Here is a 21,374-nt window from a genome sequence, read left to right on the forward strand (position 1 = left end):
GTTTTGTCCTGGATGGTGTCAAGCTTCTTGAGTGTTGTGGGAGCTGCACCTATCCAGTGGGAAATATTCCATTACACTCTTGTGTCTTATAGGTAGTGGGCAGTCAGGAAGTGAACTACTCATCGCAATATCCCTAGTCTCTGACCTGCTCTTGTAGCAATTGTGTTTATGTCACAAGTCCAGTTGAGTTTCTGGTCAATGGTAACCCCAAAAATGTTGATAGTGGGGGGGTTCAGTGATGGTAACACCATTGAATGTCAAGAGGCGATGGTTAGATAGTCTTTTTCTGGAGATGGTCATTGCTGGAATTTGTGTGGTCTGACTGTTACTTTGTTAATCCAAGCCTGGATATTGTCCAGATTTAGTTGCAGTTGAACATGGACTGCTTCAGCACCGGAGGAGTTGTGAATAGAGCTGAACATTGTGTTATCAGTTGCATTGGGTCGACAACCTAGATTTTGTTCAAGAATGAGATTTACATTCAACATTCTTGAAACAAAAGTACTATTTGGTGAGTCAGGGTTGATACCTACATTAGATAATGTGGATTTAAAATGAATGAATGCAAAAGTGAAAATAAATCTGACATCTACAAAGCAGTGAGACTGTTAGCTATGAGTTATTGTGTGTATTAATGCTCAGTTAGACAACTATGGCGTTATAGCACTTACAAAGTATTCTCCATTGTTTTTAAGGTGTTTAATTCAAATAAGTTACAAAGTTTTTTTTTATATATGAAAAATCCAAATGAAAAAAGTTCTGTGCCTTTTAAAAAAAAAGCCTTATGACCTCTTCAAATGCCTGCAATCAGTGAATATTTTCTTTTCAGAATATGATGGCACTGTTTCAAATGTAGCTTAATGTTGGATTGTTTCCTGACAGCATTAAGTGCTTCATAATTATGGAATGCGTTACCTTTTTGGACAGATGCTGAGTGTTTGGAATTTTTTGTGCTGGGATTACTGTAACTAACATCTTTTTTAGATTCTGTTTAGGAGCATAAGGAGTAGGCCAGATGGGCCCTTAATCTGCTTCCAAAATCCAGTTTAAATCATAGCTGTTCTATGATTAAATTAGATTCCCTACAGTGTGGAAACAGGCCCTTTGGCCCAACAAGTCCACACCGACCCTCCGAAGAGTAACCCACCCAGACGCATTTCCCTCTGACTAATGCACCTAACACTATGGCCAATTTAGCATGGTCAATCCACCTGACCTGCACATCTTTGGTCTGTGGGAGGAAGCCAGAGCACCCGGAGGAAACCCACACAGACACAGGGAGATTGTGCAAACTCCAAACAGACAGTCCCCCAAGGCTGGAATCGAACTTGGGACCCTGGTGCTGTGAGGCAGCGGTGCTAACCACTGAGCCACCATGCCACCGTGATCTAGCTCCATAGATCTGCAATTTCTCCATATCCCTTAATATCTATTAACCTGAGATTTAAAATTAACAATTGGTGTGATATTAATCACTTTGCAGAAGAGAGTTTGTAAAGCGTGTCAGCATAGCTTTCCTAACTTCATTCCTGAAGGACCTGGCTTAAAAATTATAGACGACGTCATTTACTTCTCATTTTCCTTAACCAGTGTTTCTCCCTGCCCACCTTATCTGTTCCAATTTAGTAATTTGAAACTTTGATCAAATGACCCTATAACATTCCAAATTGCTTGAAATGTAACCGGGATTTGTGTAAACGTTTTCATTATTCAATTTCTGAAATCCAGATGTCATTCTAACAAATCCCCAAATATGCTACTTTAGGGGTTGTGCACTCCAACTATGGTGTAACCAGGGCTTTGTATATCTGCCGTATGATTCTAATCCTTTTCTATTCTAATTCTCTAGATATAAAGGCCAGCATTTCATCAAGATTTTTGACTTTTGTATCTGTCCAAGATATTATTGACACTCCTGTTTAAAATCTGAACATTTTCTCCGTGCTAATTATAGTAATAAATTTCTGGCCAAAAATTTTAGGCTAGCTAGTCTATAATTCCATGTTTTCTCTTGGAGTAGAATAGCATGCACAATTTTCCAATTTAGTTCCTGAATTGCCTGAACTTTGAAAGATCATAATTAGGGCATCTACAATGTTTCCACCTACTTTTTTTAAATGCCTAGAATGAAAACAGTGTGATCCTAGTGATATGTTGCCCTTTCGTGCCTTTATTTTGTTTCACTAGTGCTGAATGGCTTTTTTTTTCAATATTATTAGATTTGCAATTCTGAATCAATATTAGTTTCTTTGGGACATCCAATATAGTACTCTGTTCCTTTGCTGTAAATACACATGCTTTTAACCTGTCTACAGTTTCTTCATTTTCATTTTTAAAATCCTTGTATCAAATTTTAAGGGGCTGTCATTGCTGCTGATAACCCCTTTCCTAGTATCATTGTATCCTCATCATTTATGGAGTTAATGCTGAATTTTCACATCTGAATTTCTGTAAGGTGCGCCTAAAAGAGGAACCAGGTTCACGACTGTTGTTTTTGGTTTGAGTTAAGTTAATATTTGTACCATTAGGGGAATTTAGAGAACCGTACAGCACAAAAACCAGTCGTCTGATCGCTGTTTTGAGCTGTCTATTAAATAAGTTCCAGCCCCTTCCTTTTTCTCCTGCACATTCACCTCCTTGAGTTTGTTCTACCATTATTTAACTCATGTATGACCTGAATCCTGACTCCCCAAGTCCACCTTAGTTCCGCAATCCTTAACATATCCTCAGAAAAATCTATCCATCTTGGTTGTGAAATGTTCTGTTGACCTCCTACATCCACAGCTGTTTGGAATAGGAGGGAATTTTCTGCATTCCTAGAATTGTTCCATGACAAAGTGGACTGAATAGAATTGAGCAATAAGGTTCTTTATCTCTATGTTTAAAATGAGCAAAATTGAATGGATGAAGCTGATTTTAAAAGGCTGACACTCTTTCTGCTAACACTGGATACTGTGTAGTAGATCCTCATAGAGTTGGTTATGTAGTCAGAACCATCTGGAAAATAACCCCTTAAAATGTTTGCTGAACAAAAATTGATCAACCTCCATTTTGAAGCTTTCAATTGACTGAACCATGCCAGCCTTTTTGAGAAGAATGATCCAAATTTCAGTTATCTCTGGTAAAGGAATGCATTCTGAGATCATCCCTGAAACTCCAGATTAAGTATTCCCTTGTCTCGTTCAGACTGACCAGCAGAGGAAATAGTTTCTCTTTAACAGTGAAGGGACCAGTTACATCGGTTGTCTAGATGGCCAATATATAAGTCAGGCAATAGCCTGGGTTTTTGTTTCCCTCTCTGGTTGATGTAGACTTTGTATCTGCCTCCCACTGTACTCCTGCATGTGCTAAACAATGGCAAACCACCACCGACAAAGCTGCCAAGAAAATTTGCTCAGGGTGAAACATCAGAAGAAAATGAGACAAGGACTTGCCTTTGTGCAGAGCTCGTGTAAAATGCAATGGTATCCAATCTAACTCTTTCATCATCTTCAGCACCCCCATTAGACCACTTCATAATTCTTAGCAGGCAAGGTAAAACCATACTGCTCCATATAATATATATCATCGTAGTTTAGTGTTGAAACTTTATTGCTGGAACAGCACAGCAGGTCAGGCAGCATCCAGGGAACAGGAGATTCGACGTTTCGGGCACAAGCCCTTCTTCAGGAATGAGCAGAGAGTGTTCAGCAGGAGAAGATAAAAGGTAGGGAGGAGGGACTTGGAGGAGGGGAGTTGGAAATGTGATAGGTGGAAAGAGGTCAAGGTGAGGGTGATAGGTCGGAGTAGGATGGAGGCGGAGAGGTCAAGAAGAAGACTGCAGGTATGTGGGTGGAGGTGCAGGTGAATCTGTGGCGGATATGGAAGTTTCCCTTGGGGCCTTGGAGAGAAGTGAGGGGGGAGGTGTGGGCGCAAGTGTTGCACCTCCTGCGGTTGCAAGGGAAGGTGCCGGGAGTGGAGGTTGGGTCGGTGGGGGGTGTGGATCTGACAAGGGAGTCGCGGAGGGAGTGGTCTCTACGGAAAGCTGATAGGGGAGGGGAGGGAAATATATCCTTGGTGCTGGGGTCTGTTTGGAGGTGGCGGAAGTGACGGCGGATGATGCGCTGTACATGGAGATTGGTGGGGTGGTAGGTGAGGACCAGTGGGGTTCTGTCCTGGTGGCGGTTGGAGGGGCGGGGCTCAAGGGCGGAGGAGCGGGAAGTGGAGGAGATGCGGTGGAGGGCACCGTCGACCACGTCGGGGGGGAAATTGCGGTCCTTGAAGAAGGAGGCCATCTGTGTTGTACGTATTTTGAACTGGTCCTCCTGGGAGCAGATGCGGCGGAGACGAAGGAATTGGGAGAATGGGATGGCGTTTTTACAGGGGGCAGGATGGGAGGAGGTGTAGTCCAGGTAGCTGTGGGAGTCGGTTGGTTTGTAGTAGATGTACTACAAACCACATCTACTACAAACCAACCGACTCCCACAGCTACCTGGACTACACCTCCTCCCATCCTGCCCCCTGTAAAAACGCCATCCCATTCTCCCAATTCCTTCGTCTCCGCCGCATCTGCTCCCAGGAGGACCAGTTCAAAATACGTACAACACAGATGGCCTCCTTCTTCAAGGACCGCAATTTCCCCCCCGACGTGGTCGACGGTGCCCTCCACCGCATCTCCTCCACTTCCCGCTCCTCCGCCCTTGAGCCCCGCCCCTCCAACCGCCACCAGGACAGAACCCCACTGGTCCTCACCTACCACCCCACCAATCTCCATGTACAGCGCATCATCAGCCGTCACTTCCGCCACCTCCAAACAGACCCCAGCACCAAGGATATATTTCCCTCCCCTCCCCTATCAGCTTTCCGTAGAGACCACTCCCTCCGCGACTCCCTTGTCAGATCCACACCCCCCACCGACCCAACCACCACTCCCGGCACCTTCCCTTGCAACCGCAGGAGGTGCAACACTTGCGCCCACACCTCCCCCCTCACTTCTCTCCAAGGCCCCAAGGGAAACTTCCATATCCGCCACAGATTCACCTGCACCTCCACCCACATACCTGCAGTCTTCTTCTTGACCTCTCCGCCTCCATCCTACTCCGACCTATCACCCTCACCTTGACCTCTTTCCACCTATCACATTTCCAACTCCCCTCCTCCAAGTCCCTCCTCCCTACCTTTTATCTTCTCCTGCTGAACACTCTCTGCTCATTCCTGAAGAAGGGCTTGTGCCCGAAACGTCGAATCTCCTGTTCCCTGGATGCTGCCTGACCTGCTGTGCTGTTCCAGCAATAAAGTTTCAACTTTGATCTCCAGCATCTGCAGACCTCACTTTCTCCATCATCGTAGTTTAACCTTCCAGCACTGGGATCATTCTGCGGAATCAAAGCTTCATCTCTATAACCCTGCATGTCTTTCCAAACAAATTGGAGCTAGATTTGGACATAACACTACAGATAAGGCAAGAAACAGTGTTAACATTTGCAGAAGTGTCACTAGCTGAAAAGTTAGCTGTTTGTTCCTTGACAGATGCTCTTTGACCTGCTGAATTTCCAGCATTCTCAATTTCTGGTTCAGATTGCTAGCATTTGCAATATTTTACTTCAGCATAACTTAGTTAATAAAACAAAAGCAAATGACCTCTAACATCCAGCTGGCTGCAGTTCGTCTTGTCTGGATCTTTTTGCATCTATCTCTAAAATCCAATAACTTACATGAAGCCCTCAATTAGATTGCAGCTATCATTCACTCTGAGGTATGTATTATTGCTAGAAATTGCAATGCATATAAAAATAATGGCCATCTTGGAGACATCGTAGTTATTCAATTGAGGTATTCAGCTGTGAAAGTTTGGGACGATAATGCTGAAATGATCCTAGTATACTTGCTACTAGTTAACAATAATATAGTCAACAATTTTGCCCACATGATAATGGTCCATTCTGCTGTTTAGAGTCTGTTGTGTTGATAATCTATGAGGACGTTCACATCGTTAGACTTGTGATTGGAATGTCATTCCTGCGTGGCCACAGAAAACACGCCATGCACCCAGTATATTGGTTAACAGTACAGGAAATGGAAACAATGGCACTCACCCCAAAAAACTATTGTTTTACTAAATTTATTTTTGATAAATTACAATTAATATGGGTATTATTAAAATACCTTGCTGTTTTCGACTGCCCAAAATTCTGAAGCAGTAGTACTACTTTGAAATGTGCAATACAAAGGGAAGGCCATTACATCATGAAAAACTAGATTGTTCTAGTCTGACAAATAACCCAAGCGGCCAGTCTAAAAGAGGTGATTCTATACTTGCTAGTTATCAGCCAGTGTTTAAGGCTGTAAAACCCATGATCAGAGCTCAAACAAGACACCAATAACTTGTGTTAAGTTTAATCTGCTACAGCATCACAAACACTGATAGGAATAACATTTAGGCAATGACATTGCATGCACCAAATAACCTTTCCTTATCTTGATGTAAATGACAGTTTAACAAATTGACTGCCTTGCTGTGTAGCAGCAGTAGATTTAAAACAAATAAATTAGGAAGAATAAAGACAACATGAGTGAACACATGGAGCTTCTTTCTATTTGGCAACTCAACTGAACACAGTGAGTTAGCGAGTGATTTAATGGTGGTTGATGGGGGCTGGGTAGGCAGTGTCCTATCCTCACTATAACACGCACAAACTATAGTCTTGAGCAGGAATCCTGTTCAGAGCTCCCTTTTCTTAGCTAATTATGGTTCCCTTTCTCTGCCATCCTCCCTTTCTAGCCCAGACAGGTCAGCATTGAAAATTCATCTAACTCCGTGATTCATTGGACAGACATTTAAGTGAGAGAAACCTTGTTTTAATTTGTTCATGGGACATGTGCGTGGCTGGCTAGATCAACATTTATTGCCCACTTCTAATCGCCCTGGCGAAGGTGGTGGTGAACTGGCTTCTTAAACCACTGCAGTCTTTTGAGGTGCAGGGATTATGTTCTTATGAAGAAACTCCAAGATTTGGAGCCAGTGACAGTGAAGGTGGCAACATAGTTCCAAGGTATTCACAATTCTGTTAAGAATTACTTGATGTTAAACCATGTCATTAGTGTAAATTTAAAATAACAAATGGTCTCAGCACTGTTCCTTTTTAATTTCAAAAATATACTTTATTCATAAAACTTCATATGTACATAGTCAATCACTGTTTGGATTTGTACAGTAGCATTTCAAGGAAAACAAGCAATATTAGAGTTTGACTCTATCCAAACGAACCAAAGACTTCCACATACACGACTATATCATGCGTTTGAATGACACTGTTCCTAATGAAAAATCACCTTCTACATTCGTCTAAACTGAATAACGACACTTTGCCACTACTCTTAGCTGACTAGATAGCAGATTGCTTTTCTAGTCCATGTGTTGCAACATCGATAATGTTTGTCATGAGTCTGCTATGTTGCACCTTATCAAAAGACCCATTTAAAAAGGTAAAAACATTGCATCTACTACATTATCATTGTTGACTCCTTCCTTTTACTTCTGCAGAGACTATTTTGGGTTAATTAAGCATCATTTAGCCTTTCAGATCCATGATGTATTTTTAAATTAGCAACTTCTGTCTTGGGATTATTTTCTATTATTTCTCTTACTATCGTCTCTTACAATAATGTTTCTAAATTTGCTGCTAAGTTTTCTAGTGTGTGTAATTCTGAAATTCTATCTGTTCTTTTATGAGTATTTTTAGTAAATTTGTTCATTTATGTATGGTACACCTCAGGGTCAGGTAAAATTAGATTCTGGGCTTTTTAGCTCAGAAGTAGAGTGTCATTTTGTATATAAGATTAGCATTTTTTATAATAGTCAAGAGTGTGGTACTGGAAAAGCACAGCAAGTCAGGCAGCATCCGAGGAGCAGGAAAATTGACGTTTCAGGCAAAAGCCCTTCATCCACTGATCTGCATGACTTCTTTTCAGTGTTTTTCTCTAGAGACTTGGTCATGATGTCTTCATGCCCACTCTATAGCTCAATGTCATCCATGAACACCATTGAACCTAGTATTTTCTGTCTCACTTTTCTCATCCATCATTATTAGGAACAGAAAGGTCTTGGTACTGATTCTTTATGTGATCCAACTGTGGCTTAGAAATTCTCTTTTGTATCTCAAGCACTGAATAAAGTGTGTGCGTGTAGGTGGTGGTGGTTAGGGGAGGGGAGGGGGAGTGGGAGGGTATGGGTGGAAATCTGTAGGCCTGCTATAAGAACTCAGATGAAGACTAGCAGGAAAGACTGAACACGGTTGAGGCTCAGTGTTTCGAAAAGGGACAGAATGGAAAGTGATGGTGATCTTTAAAATTATAAATGGATTGGATAGGGTAGATTTAGGCCATCTGTGGGAGAATCCAAAATCCAAGGTGATAAATACAAGCTAGTTAACCAATAAATCCAAATTTGGAATGCTTAGAAAGTGGAACTCAGGAGGTTAAGGTGAATAACTTACATACTTTCACAAGGAACCTAGATGAACATGTGAGAGCCAAGGGAGATCAAAACATTCGGAAATGCTAAAATGAGGGCAGGACTTATACAATTAAACATAGCGCCCAATGTGGTGTTGTAGAACTGAGACCTCTGGGTTCGGTACTGAATTCTTTGAAGTTTGCATCACATATAGACAGGATGGTTAAGAAGGTGTTTTGTGTGCTTACCTTCATTGCTCAATCCTTCGAGTACAGGAGTTAGGATGTCATGTCGAGCTTGTACAAGATATTGGTGAGGCTTCTCATGGAGTACTGTGTCCAGTTCTGGTCACTGTGTTATAGGAATGGTATTATTAAGCAGAAAACATTTACCAGGATGTTACCAGCAATGTTTGAGTAATTATGAAGAGGCTGGATAGGCTGGGACTTTTTCACTGGGAAAGTAGGAGGTTGAAGGATGACTTTGTAGACGTTTGTAAAATCATGAGGGATATAGATCAGGTGAATGGCGGGGGTCTTTTCCCTAGGTTGAGGGATTTCAAGACTTAGGGGCCATATTTTTAAGGTAAGAGGAGAAAGATTTTAAAAAAAGACATGAGGGGCAATTTCTTGACACAAAGTGACTCTGAGGAAGGGATGGATGCAGTTAGAGTTGCAACATTTAAAACACGTTTAGATAAGTGCATGAATAAAAAATATTTGGAGAGATATGGGCCAAGCGCAGGCAGGTGCTATTTGTTTAGTTTGGGATAATGGTTGGCATGGACTGGCTGGACCGAAGGTGTTTTTGTACTCAATGATTTTATGACTATGTGATTAGTAGAATATGAGGAAGCTTATGTGGAGTATAAACTGCACAAACTAGTTGAGCATAATGATCTGATTTTGTGGTATTCTATCCACTCACCTTATTGCATTTTTATGCTTTCTTTTGCATTTCTCCTTGACTCCTAATCTCTCTTGCTTTTCCCAAGCAGTGTTCCTGTAATGCCTGTACCTTCTGGGTTTTGGCCAGTGGGCTATAACGACTGTGGTGTTGCAGACTTAATTAACTTTTCCTACAATGCTATTGCATCTATTTCGGCATTGCAAATTGTCATTAAGCCCAACTGCTGAGACTTGGACACAAAATTGACTGAAACTTCAGTGCAGTCCTGTGCTGTGCAAGGTTCTGTCCATTAAACCTAGACTTGTGTAGCTTCTTGCGTGGGTGGATGGAAAGGATTCTGTGCCACGTTTTGAAGAAAGGCAGGGGAATTCTTGGCATCCTGGCCAATGTCTATCCCTCGACTGCTGTCAAAACAGATTGTCTCATTATTTGTTGTTGTACTGTTTTGTGGGGTCTGGCTGTTTGCAAAATGCCTGCCATGCTCCTCTGCATTTAAAACCCCGTGATCTTCCTTCAAAAGCATTTAATTGCTTGTGAAGCACGTTAGAATATTTGAAGCTTCAATATCGATGCAATTTATTATTAATCTATTTCAGCACTTAAAATTCCCAAATGCCAATGTGTTCAGAGAGACAAGTTTCACTTTTGGGTCAGGACTGTGATGTTAGAGCCAAATTTAGGCTGCAACCCTGCATTCCGTAGAAAGCAGGTGACTTTTCTCTGGGTTAACCCATTAGTCGCCAGAGGGCATGGTTGCTGTCCAGTTAAGGACAGTGAACAGGCTCATTAAACCTGACCATAAGAAGGAGGGGGAAATTCTTCCACAGGAATGCCAGTGGTCAGGAAAATAGGCCTTGAAGCCTGCCTTGGCTGGTCTCCTAGCAGCTGAACAAGTTCCCATAACCATGGGGAGCCTGCCTGCTGACTGGAAAATTCCAGACAACTTCTGTAAATAGCCAATTAATTTAGCTTAACTAGCTACCTACTGCTTATGAGTGAGCAGTCCTTCTGCTGTTTTTGTCTCGGAGGAAAATGGCTTGTTATGCTAGCTGGCTTTGTGAACCTTTGTGTCCTCTTCCTAAATTCCATTTCTGGTGCTAAGATCACAATCCATCCAGTTGTCCTTATTATCTGAATCTGAAAACAAAAACCCAATGAGCAGAAGCCACAGAGGCTGTGTAACGACACACCATCCAATTTGATTCATCAGAATCAATAACTGATTATTGTGTGATCTTATGTGAAGCTTGTAGCTAAATCTGATTCTGTATGAGAGGAGTTAGCTGTGAATGCCATCACCTCGTCCTTGCTGGTTTGAGGATTTGGGCTAAGGAAAAGTTAGGGTCAGGAAAATATTCAAGAGCTTTATCAAAGCATTACAGAACTCCAACAATCACTTAACATCTAGTAACAGTGAAACGACTTGTGGGCACATTTTTGGGTGTTTTTTTTGTTGCTGTTGTTCAATTTTCAAATCTCCACTGAGTCTTTTAAACCCTTATGTTTTTAATTTTGAGAAAAAGATCTAATCTTTCCCTCATTACCTCATTGTTGCTGCTGCAGTTTGGTGGTTACTGCAGAATTGTGATATGCTACTTATCTGGGCACCACACTTACAAAATGCTGTTAATAGCTTACTGCGTGGTGAGTGAAGCGCAGCCTGTGCAAAGTTAAACTTGCTGCCATTTTTGTTCAGTAACACTGTATGATAAAAACACGACGCAACTGTGGAATCAGAACAGTTCATGTCATTTCACATTGAGGAGTATGTCAGGGATTTATCTTGCATGTCAGTCTTGTATGAATCTTGACATTTTCTGCATTTGATTTGCTATCTCTGAAATAAATGCTGTATGAGTTGAAAAGGAAATTAAATAGTTAATAATTTACTGACCTCTGTTTCTGAAACTGAGGAATTGTTAACCCACAAATTTCATGGATGGGATTTATCAGTGTATTTAGTTAGCTAGCTCAAACATGTGTTAAAATGCAAAGATTTTGAGCTAAGCTGGTTATATGATTTAAATTGTGTCTAATCAATGAGGACAAATCTAACTGTAATATCTTTGGTAGAAGGGACAGGGTGTCTTCCAAGAAAGGCATGAAAAGACAACCACATAGGCAGCTAGAATTAACTGTTTTTGCTGAAATCCTTCGGGATGTTCAGCCTTTGGAAACTCTAGGAATGGCCATTGCGCTTTAGGAAGGCTGTGGCATAGCATCACAGAACCACCATGGCACAGAAGGAGGCCATTTGGCCCGTTGTGGCTGCACCAGCTCTTCAAATGTGCATCATTAACGAATTAGTGCTTATCTCGTGCTTTTTGCCTATAACCCTTTCAACTACTTGATAGAACACTACTTCTATCAAAATAATCTTCCGATGCTATCTTTAGAGAAAGTGTGGAAAAGATTTATGCGAGTGATTCCATTTAAAGAAGGACTTCAGTGATGGTAAATCGGTTTTCTCCTTCAAGAGAAAGTGGGATTAGATCACGTGCTCTTCTGGAGAGTTGGAACCTGGACAGAGACTGTGAATGGAGGCTGTTGGAACTGTGCTGGAACTGTTCTGTGATTCCAGAATATTCTTTGAATTTGTACCAAGTGAGTTAGAGTACTTTTATAAGCATGCACTGATTTCAAAGATCTCAACATTCTGAAATATGAATTAGTGGCAAAGTCTTGAAAGGAGACTGACTGAAAACTGTCTTCTATTGTGACTTCTGTTCTGTGACATTAGAAAGTCAGTTTATAACTTTGCAACAACACAACCACCTGATGAAGAAGTGGAGCTCTGAAAGCTAGTGCTTCCAATTAAACCTGTTGGACTATAACCTGGTGTTGTGTGATTTTTAACAAAGTTATGTAATGTGACAGTTCTTGTTTTGTGTCCCATTGCAGTTATGTGGGAGAAATTTTATAACTCCTTTTCCTATAGTAGTAGGTGAAATTGCGTCAGGGGTTGTGTTGAGTCAATATATGTGGTGCCCAATCCCAGCAGCCATTCATGTGCCCACTTCTGACTTACATGAGAAATGGATGCATCAAACAATCTGCTCAGAGAGGCAGATCCGTGTTCAAGTATTTAAATAAGGCTCTATTTTCAGATGCTTTGAAGTTAGAGTAATAGAATTATACAGCATGGAAACAGACCCTTAGGTCCAACTCGTCTATGCTGACCAGATATCTTAAATAAATCTAGTCCCGTTTGCCAGCATTTGGCCCATATCCCTCTAAATCCTTCCTATTCGGATACCCATCCAGATGTCTTTTAAATGTTGTAATTGTACCAGCCTGCACCACTTTCTGTGGCAGTTCATTCCATACACGTACCACCCTCTGTGAAAGAATTGTCCCTCAGGTCCCTTTTAAAGCTTTCCCCTTTCACCTTAAACCTATGCCCTTTAGTTTTAGACTCCCCTATCCTGGAGAAAAGACCTTGGCTATATGCTGTATCCGTGCCCCTCATGATTTTATAAACCTCAACAAGGTCACCCCTCAGCCTGTGATACTCCAGGGAAAGCAGCCCCGGCCTATTCAGCTTCTCCCTGTAGCTCAAATCCTCCAACCCCAGCAACATCCTTGTAAGTCTTTTCTGCATTCTTTCAAGTTTAACAACAACTTCTGTATAATGGAGACCATAATTTAATTGCTATAGGTTTGTCTCAGCAAACCCAGCATCTGGAGGGAGGTGAGAGCTGATAAACCTTGTGGTGCTGTTCATTTTGAAGCAGTGCTAATGGCCTGAGAGGAGGAAGATTGCTACCTGTAGCAAACCTTGTTGTGATCAATCAGATGACCTCCTCTCTCCCTCATGTTTTCTCCTGTGACCTCTGCACTCTTCTAACCTCCACCACGTTGCCCTAGACTATCCCTCCCTCTACCCTTCAACTGCATTCTGAGCTACCCACAAACACACTTCACCCAGATCTTTTCCAACCCTCAATCTGACTGGAAGGAAAGTTTGTTTTCGAAAAACTTCCACATTCCTAACTTTTCCGGCCACAGACTCGCTCCCCCCCCCCCCCCCCCCATAAATAGTGGAATTCCATATGATAATCGCTAAATGTGCAAAGTTAAACAGAATGTAGTGTCGTTATTAACCACTGACAGATGGTCTCTGACCGTGAAACATACTGGCGGCATGGTGGCACAGTGGTTAGCACTGCTGCCTCACAGCGCCAGAGACCCGGGTTCAATTCCTGACTCGGGCGACTGACTGTGTGGAGTTTGCATGTTCTCCCCGTGTCTGCGTGGGTTTCCTCCAGGTGCTCCGGTTTCCTCCCACAGTCCAAAGATGTGCAGATCAGGTGAATTGGTCATGCTAAATTGTCCGTAGTGTTAGGTAAGGGATAAATGTAGGGGTATGGGTGGGTTGCGCTTCGGCGGGGCGGTGTGGACTTGTTGGGCCGAAGGGCCTGTTTCCACACTGTAAGTAATCTAATCTATACTGATTCATTTTTGGTTCAACGAGTTTGAAACTTCCGGCCCTTTGGGTTGATTTGCAACTTGGGTCAGAAACAAAATCAAACAATCAGAATTTCAAGTGCTATTACATTTAAGAATGGTGGTAAGGAAAGCCAAGGAACTATAGACCGGTGAGCCTGATGTTAATGGTTGCTAAGTTGTTAGAGGGGATCCTGATAGACAGGATTTATGTGTATTTGGAAAGGCAAGGACTGATTAGGGCTAGTCAACATTGCTTTGTGCATGGGAGATCAAGTCTTACTAACCTGATTGAGTTTTTGTTTTGTAGAGGTGACAAAGAAGACTGATCAAGGCAGAGCGGTAGACCTTGTCTGTATGGACTTCAGCAAGACAAGGTTCCGCACTGTAGACTGGCTAGTAAGATTAGATCACATGGGATCCAGGGAGAGCCAGCCAATTGGGTACAAAATTGGCTTGAAGGTAGTAGATAGAGGGTGGTGTTGAGGGTTCCTTTTCGGACTGGTGGTTTGTGACCAGTGGATTGCCACAAGGATCAGTACTGGGTCCACTACTTTTCATCATTTATATAAATGATTCGGATGTGAATATGGGAGGTATAGTTAGCAAGTTTGCAGATGACACCAAAATAGGTGGTATAGTGGACAGTGAAGAACATTATCTCAGTGTACAATGAGACTTTGATCAGTTGGGCCAATGGGTCAAGGAGTGGCAGATTGAGTCTAGAGTCATCGAGATGTGCAGCACAGAAACAGACCCTTCAGTCCAACTCGTCCATGCCAACCATAACCTAACCTAATCTAGTCCCATTTGCCAGCACTTGGCCCATATCCCTCTCAACACTTCCTTTCAGATGCCTTTTAAATGCTGTAATTGTACCAGTCTCCACTACTTCCTCTGGCAACTCATTCCATACACACGCCATTCTCTGCCTGAAAAACATGCCCCTTACATCCCTGTTAAACTTTTCCCCTGTTACACTAAATCTATGCCCTTTACTTCTGGACTCCCCACACCAGGAAAAACACCTTGTCTATTTAGATTTTCTAAATTTCTATTAATTTAGACAAATGTAAAATATTGCATTTTGGTAAGGCAAATGAGGGCAGGACTTATACAGATAATGGTAAGGCCTTGGGGAGTATTGCTGAATAAAGAGACCTAAGGGTGCAGGTGCATAGTTCCTTGAAAGTGGCGTCAAAGGTAAACAGGATGATGAAGAAGGCATTTGGCTTGCCTTCATTGGTCAGTGTATTAAGTATAGGAGTTGGGAATTCATGTTGCAGATACACAGGACATTGCTAAGGCCATTTCTAGACTACTGCGATCAATTCTGGTCTTCCTGCTATAGGGAAGATGTTATTAAACTTGAAAGGGTTCTGAAAAGATTTGCAAGGGTGTTGCTGGGTTTGAAAAGTTTTAGCTATAGAGAGAGGCTGAATACAAAGGTGCTTTTTGCCTTGAGGTTAGAGGCTGAGGGGTGACCTTACAGAGGCTTTATAAAATCATGAGGGGCATGGTTAATAGCCAAGGGCTTTTTCTCCGGGTAGGGGAGTGCAAAATTAGAAAGTAAAGGTTTAAGGTGAGAAGGGAAAGATTTATAAGGGACCTGAGGGGTAATGTTTTCACACAGAGAGTGCTGCATGTATGGAATGAGCTATCAAAGGAAATGGTGGAGGCGGAGATATTTACATCATTTAAAAGGCATATGGATAGATTCATGAATAGGACAGGTTTAGAGAGATATGGGCCAAATGCTGGCAAATGGGACGAGATCTGTTCAGGATATTTGGTTGGCGCAGACAGGTTAGACTGAAGGGTCTGTTTTTGTGCTGTATAATTCTATAACACTGTAAGTTAAGTATCAACCCATCTGTTCATCTTATTGGGACAAGTTTGAATCCAGCCCATTACCATAACATTCAGGCACCAATGCAAAAGGCCAGACTGAAGAATTTGCAATCATCTTGAGTCTGACGTTCTGATGGTTATCCACCTTGGAAAATTCCTTACACTTCCTGCTTTCAGACAATTTAATTCAGCTCATGTGATATTGTGAAACAGCTGACCTAGTGAAGACCTCAGTAACATCCTGATACTGAAGATTTTGTGGTTCAGAGCTATCCACACCTGAATCTCAAGCACTTCCAATTCACCTTCAACACTGTCCTCTATCCACCATTGTGGAAAAGTGCTCAGATATATGCTATTTGCAAAAGGGACGTATCCAATCAGACCAGTTAACATCCCATTAATCTACTCTCCATGATCATCATCAAAGTGATGGAAGGTGTTGTTAACAGTGCTATCAGTGGCAGTAACTCAACAACAAATTGCCTATCGATGCTTCATTTGGATTCCACCAGAATTATTGATTTCCACACATTACTGCAGTTACGCCCCATGGTCCTTGTGCCATCATGTTGTAAACCCATAAATCCATCCACCTGGAAGAACACAGGAACACTATCACTTGCATTTTCTCTTCTAGGCCGCAAAATATGGACATGGAACCATAGGTCATTCCTCCACTGTCTCTGGGCTGGAAATCCTGGCAGTATCTACTTTACAACAATGGCAATCCCTCAAGGTGGCTCGCTGCAGTGTTCTTGAGTGCAATTGGGGTTGGACAATGAATACTGACTTTACTAGCAATGCCCGCAGCCTATTAATAAATTAAAAATACTAAGCTGTCACTTGTCTCTCAATCTAAAAGGTGTGACAAAAAACAGTAGTGTTACTGAGTATTAATGCTCCATGGCAACATATCCTTAAGGTTCGAAGAGTTACAATGGACAGGTACCCTTTGACACCTTTCTTGATTTTTATGTTTTCATCAATCTTCCAACTTCTGATATTTCCCACTTTCTACCATATGGATAAGTGAGCAGACCTTCCACCTTAATGGTTGCAGAGGGATGTAAAATATGTGGTGGATTGGTTACTGATTATTCCAACCCTTTGTCCTTTCCAATCCCTTCCAAAGCTGAAAGTATGCACAACCTAAAATGACTGATGATTTTGCTGTGAGCCTGTTTCGTCCTTCTGCCACAGACCAGTTTTATGCCCGATAATCTCTTTCATTCTTTGATTTTCAATGTTCTAATGTTTGAGGATGAGTAAACATTGCATCATTTTCTGTTGGTTAATTCGCGCCAAACTTTGCAATGCAAGTTTTTTTTTTGCAAATTATTCGAGGTACAGCTGCATGTTAATTCAAACTGTTCATGAGTAGGAGAAATTCAATTTAATCTGTGTCTTGCACTAAGATGAAAGTTCCACCATGCTGACCTGCTGGCAACCGTTATTAAAACTAATCTTACTCTCATCTCCCCAACAGAGAGGGCAATATAGCTAAATGTGGGATCTTGCAATATGCTACACCCTCCTCACTTAACTTATGCATTAAAATTTAAAATGGTAAATGTTCCCAGACCACGATATGACTGAAGCACTAGAAAATGTTGAAGGTCACATTGCATAATTGTTCTTTTATGATAATCACTGATTAGTTCCAAAAGAATTAGTTTTTTTTCTTAACACCAGTATATGTTTAATAAAAATATAATTTGTTACTAAATAATTAAAGGCCAACTTTTGAGGACATCTTTCCTCCTCCACATTCCCAAAGGATATGCCATTAATTTCTGTTGGATTGATCTATGCTTTTGGGCAATGGACTGATTGCAAAGGTTTGCCATTGCTTTTTGCAGGATCGCTGACCAGGAAAAACATTCCCATTCTTTGTCCACTGAAGGGCATACTGAATGATTGACAGGCTGGCAATCAACCTTCTTTTGGCCAGTTTACAAATGCTTCATCCATGGTTAACACATCAAGGGGATTTGAACCTGGAGTTTCTAGCCCAGAGATAGGGTCATTACCAGCCCACCATAAGAGCCCCTCTGTTTGCATGACATCTTTCTTTTCCATAAGCTTGATTCTGTTGTCTCAGCATCACTGTGTCAAATCTGAACTTTGGCTATCAAATCAACGTAATGGTGGGACATGGATTAGTCTGAACCAAAGACCCTGACCCACTCAATCCCAGTGGATTCTGGGATACTGGCAAACATTCAGTTTCTTTGTAACTTTCACCTTGGCCTGAAGGAAGGATTGGATGGTTGGAGGTTTTATCATGCTCCCTCTCTGTTAGATTTCTTTTTTGAAGTCAATGATTTACAGAGTAGTGGAGGAGTCTCTTTCTCATCCTCATGAGGTATAGTCCAACAGGTTTATTTGAAATCACATCTTTCGGAGCACTGCTCTTTTTGTCAGGTGAAGTCAGACTGATGAAGTGGGAGCACTCCGAAAGCTTGTGATTTCAAATAAACCTGATGGATTATAACCTAGTTGTCGTATGATTTCTGACTTTGACCACCCCAGTCCAACACTGGCACCTTTACATTATAAAATATATGAGTGCACCTAGTCTCTCAATAACAGCTCCAGCCATATTCTTCTCCTTTAAGTCTTTATGTTCACCATGAACCTCTGACCAGCACTGAACTCTAATTTCATGCAGTACCATGACTCTTCTTCACATGAACTTGCTTTACCCTTACTTTGCTAGTGACATTAGATGTGAACATATTAAACTTTGTCTTAGGGGCTGTTGAAACACCAATTTATAATGTCAGCAACCTATTGTAGTGCAAGCAGTTATTGTGTAAGAGAACAGAAACCTTTCTCACTTGTGTTGAACAGAAACAATAACATTTCTGTCTAAGTTCTTATCTTGTAAGCAATTCTGCAAAGACCTCTTCACAATCTCTTTGCATTTCTTCCTGCAGCATCATTCACTGCTGGGACTACACCTTGTTTGACATCATTCTTACTGAGAAGTATTTCACACCTTATGACATTATCCATGTGGGTCATTATCTGACACCATCACCTTTGGCAGCCCATAAACTGGAAACTAACCTTTCAATACCTAAATAGTTTTTTTTTCACGTATAACATCAGACATAGAATCAAAACATATCCGCTTGCTCTAGCTATAAACAAAAACAATATGTTTTCTCATCCACTTCAAAGAAATTGACGTGCACACGTTCCCACAGTTCTCTTGTGTTTGATCCCAGAATGAAGGGATTTTTGGAGATTTAATTGTTCATTCTGAGACGTGCTTTTCAACTTTTTTTTAACTGACTCTTCTATCTCTGTCTATCCTTTGAAATGAAAAAACCTTCTCGCTATTGTTTTCACATTGACTATCCCTGTGTGCTTTGATGTTGTTTCTCTAACAATTCCTGTATATCTTGGCAAAATAATATTTCGTAAACTCCACCGAAGAGACCCTTAATCTGCACTCAGTTTATTTTTGTGTGTGAATTACTCATCATCACATTTTTTAGGCCAGGCTTTCATGACTTAATTCAGTACATTACTGAGCATCACAGACTTGCATGTTTCTTAAGTAATTTTTATGGTAGATATTAGCATATCCTTTATGTATGTAAGGTTATTCATAGGCAACTCAGCTGCTGGAAATAATTTGCTTTCACAGGAAATCTAAAAAAAAATCGCATTTGTACTATCTGCTGACTGATGAAATTTGAAAGCATGCTTGTAACTCATTTGATAATTCTGTCTTCCCTGTTCAGAGACCATTTTGTGCCCTCTTACATATTCCCAATGACATATGTATGGTTTGTGATCTCTACTGTAAATAACGAGCCAGTTTAACTGTATCTTAAACCAACTTGTTTCCATCAGAAGACTTTATTTCATGTTCGGTGAAGTGGAATACATTAATATATGATTGTAGTGGTAGGAAAGAGTACTGTTATTGGAATAACTAGTCCGTTTCGCATCAGGAATATGATTTAGGGCTTCCTACACTCTGCTTCCATCCTAATAGACGCTGTTGCAGCTGTTTCAATAATGCAAGCAAGTTGAGAATCTTTGACTTTCATTTTTACTGTGTGTTTTGGAGTATATATCTTCAGCCTTATAGTTCTTGACTTCCTTGTGCTGTTTGTCTTGCTCTCTGGCTAAGTATAATGCTCAACCTGCCTGATCAAAAATATTAACTTCAGTTTCCATACCAAATCTTTGTGCATTTGAGGATTTCTAGACTTGCTTTAGATCTATCACGGCCTCAAGTGAGTGGGCCGTGACCGAGATTTTGCTGTTTCCTCCACTCCTGCATGATGTCTCTATATGATCGATGTTCCCACAAACAATGCACTTTGACTGGAAATAGGGGCATTTAATTGATTGATTGGTGGTTATTAATGGTGGCATCTAAATTTCTGACCATGAACTTGGCCCTTGCTGAAATATAATGGGCTAGATTTTAATTCTTTTTAGATCTCCTGGAAATCTATCTCGAAAGGCTGACTTCTCAATTTGTGCCATAACCACAGTGATCAATCATTGTTTCAGATTACGTTCTCAAATTAATCTCATTTGGCGACAGCTTCGTTCCATGTAACATAATCATCGAGTCACCGCGATCTTCATTGTGTCACGATGAGTCCTGAATCTCGTCAGCAGTCCATAGCACTAGAATCTTAGAGGCAATGCTAGTCAGGAGTTGGACATGGTGAAAGGTGCAATGTGGTTAGGCATTTTTTTTGTAAATGTGGACAGATTTTATTTTATTCTTTGGCTTCTAACTTCAATCCATTTCCATAATTGTGTTCTAGGGGGAACTTGAAAAACTGAATCAGTCAACGGATGCTATTAATCGGCAGGAAACTGAACTGGAGGTAAAATTTGTTATCTATGTATTGACACAATGTGTAAAATGATGTAATATATTTTGTATTTTTATATCAAAATTCACCCAGTGGAATTCTTTATAAAACTGCAACAGTGTACTTTTTTCTGTCTTGTACCTTCTTCCCTTCAATTTATATTGTGGCTTTAGTTTAAGGGTGTAATGTTTACTTCTTACCAATACAACCAGACCAGTTTCATGCTCGTGAGCCGAGAATTTCTTAAAAATGTCAATCCTCAAAGCACAATGTATACTTTAATGTAGTTTGTTTTTGCTTTTTTGGGGGGAGTTTTCTTCAAGTATATATGATGTTAAAAGACTTTTTATTTTAGTCCTGTTCATCACATGCCCCAGCACTGATGAGAGGATCTAGCACCTACTGAGAATGTCTCCTCACAAGGCAGCAAGCCCACCTCCGCCAGATCAAGACAAAATGCCTCTGAAGATGGGAACTAGCCCTCATTTGAACCATTTGAGCTCATGCTGCCAACGTAAGGGGAAGATGTCATGTTCCCCTCCTGACATTTTTCTCCTGTCATACTACTAGCCCCACTGCCCCACCAATTGGTCAGGAAATTATAATCCTATATGGAGATCAGAAAGCAACTTTAACAGAAAACCATATAAAATAACAAATCGCAACCAAATAAATTTAAAAACAAAATGAGTGGCAGTTATTGTTTTTCCAAATTTCTCTTGATCTTGATAATATGAGCCAACAGTAAGGGGGAAGAACCTTGGATTTGCATTTGCTACTAAAACAGTAGTGATCTTCTCATTGATCTCCACTTGACTCTGTTGAGAGTGCGTCACCCTCCCCATGAAAGTAAATTGAGGATTAGATTCCTACATCTG

General features: G+C 41.1%; 1 protein-coding gene across 1 annotated transcript in view; it reads left to right on the forward strand.

Moving 5' to 3' along the window:
* LOC122564425 (SH3 domain-binding protein 5) overlaps positions 1–21,374 on the forward strand; it is a 72,239-nt gene that overhangs the window by 4,554 nt on the left and 46,311 nt on the right. The window contains exon 2 of the mRNA XM_043719268.2: positions 20,446–20,508. Within this exon, the coding sequence (XP_043575203.1) occupies positions 20,446–20,508 (63 nt within the window). The remainder of the gene's footprint in view (positions 1–20,445; positions 20,509–21,374) is intronic.

The sequence above is a fragment of the Chiloscyllium plagiosum genome, unplaced genomic scaffold, assembly GCF_037043375.1.
Source record: "Chiloscyllium plagiosum isolate Xiang-an unplaced genomic scaffold, Cpla_swu_hap1 HiC_scaffold_34, whole genome shotgun sequence".
NCBI classification, from domain to species: Eukaryota; Metazoa; Chordata; class Chondrichthyes; order Orectolobiformes; family Hemiscylliidae; genus Chiloscyllium; species Chiloscyllium plagiosum.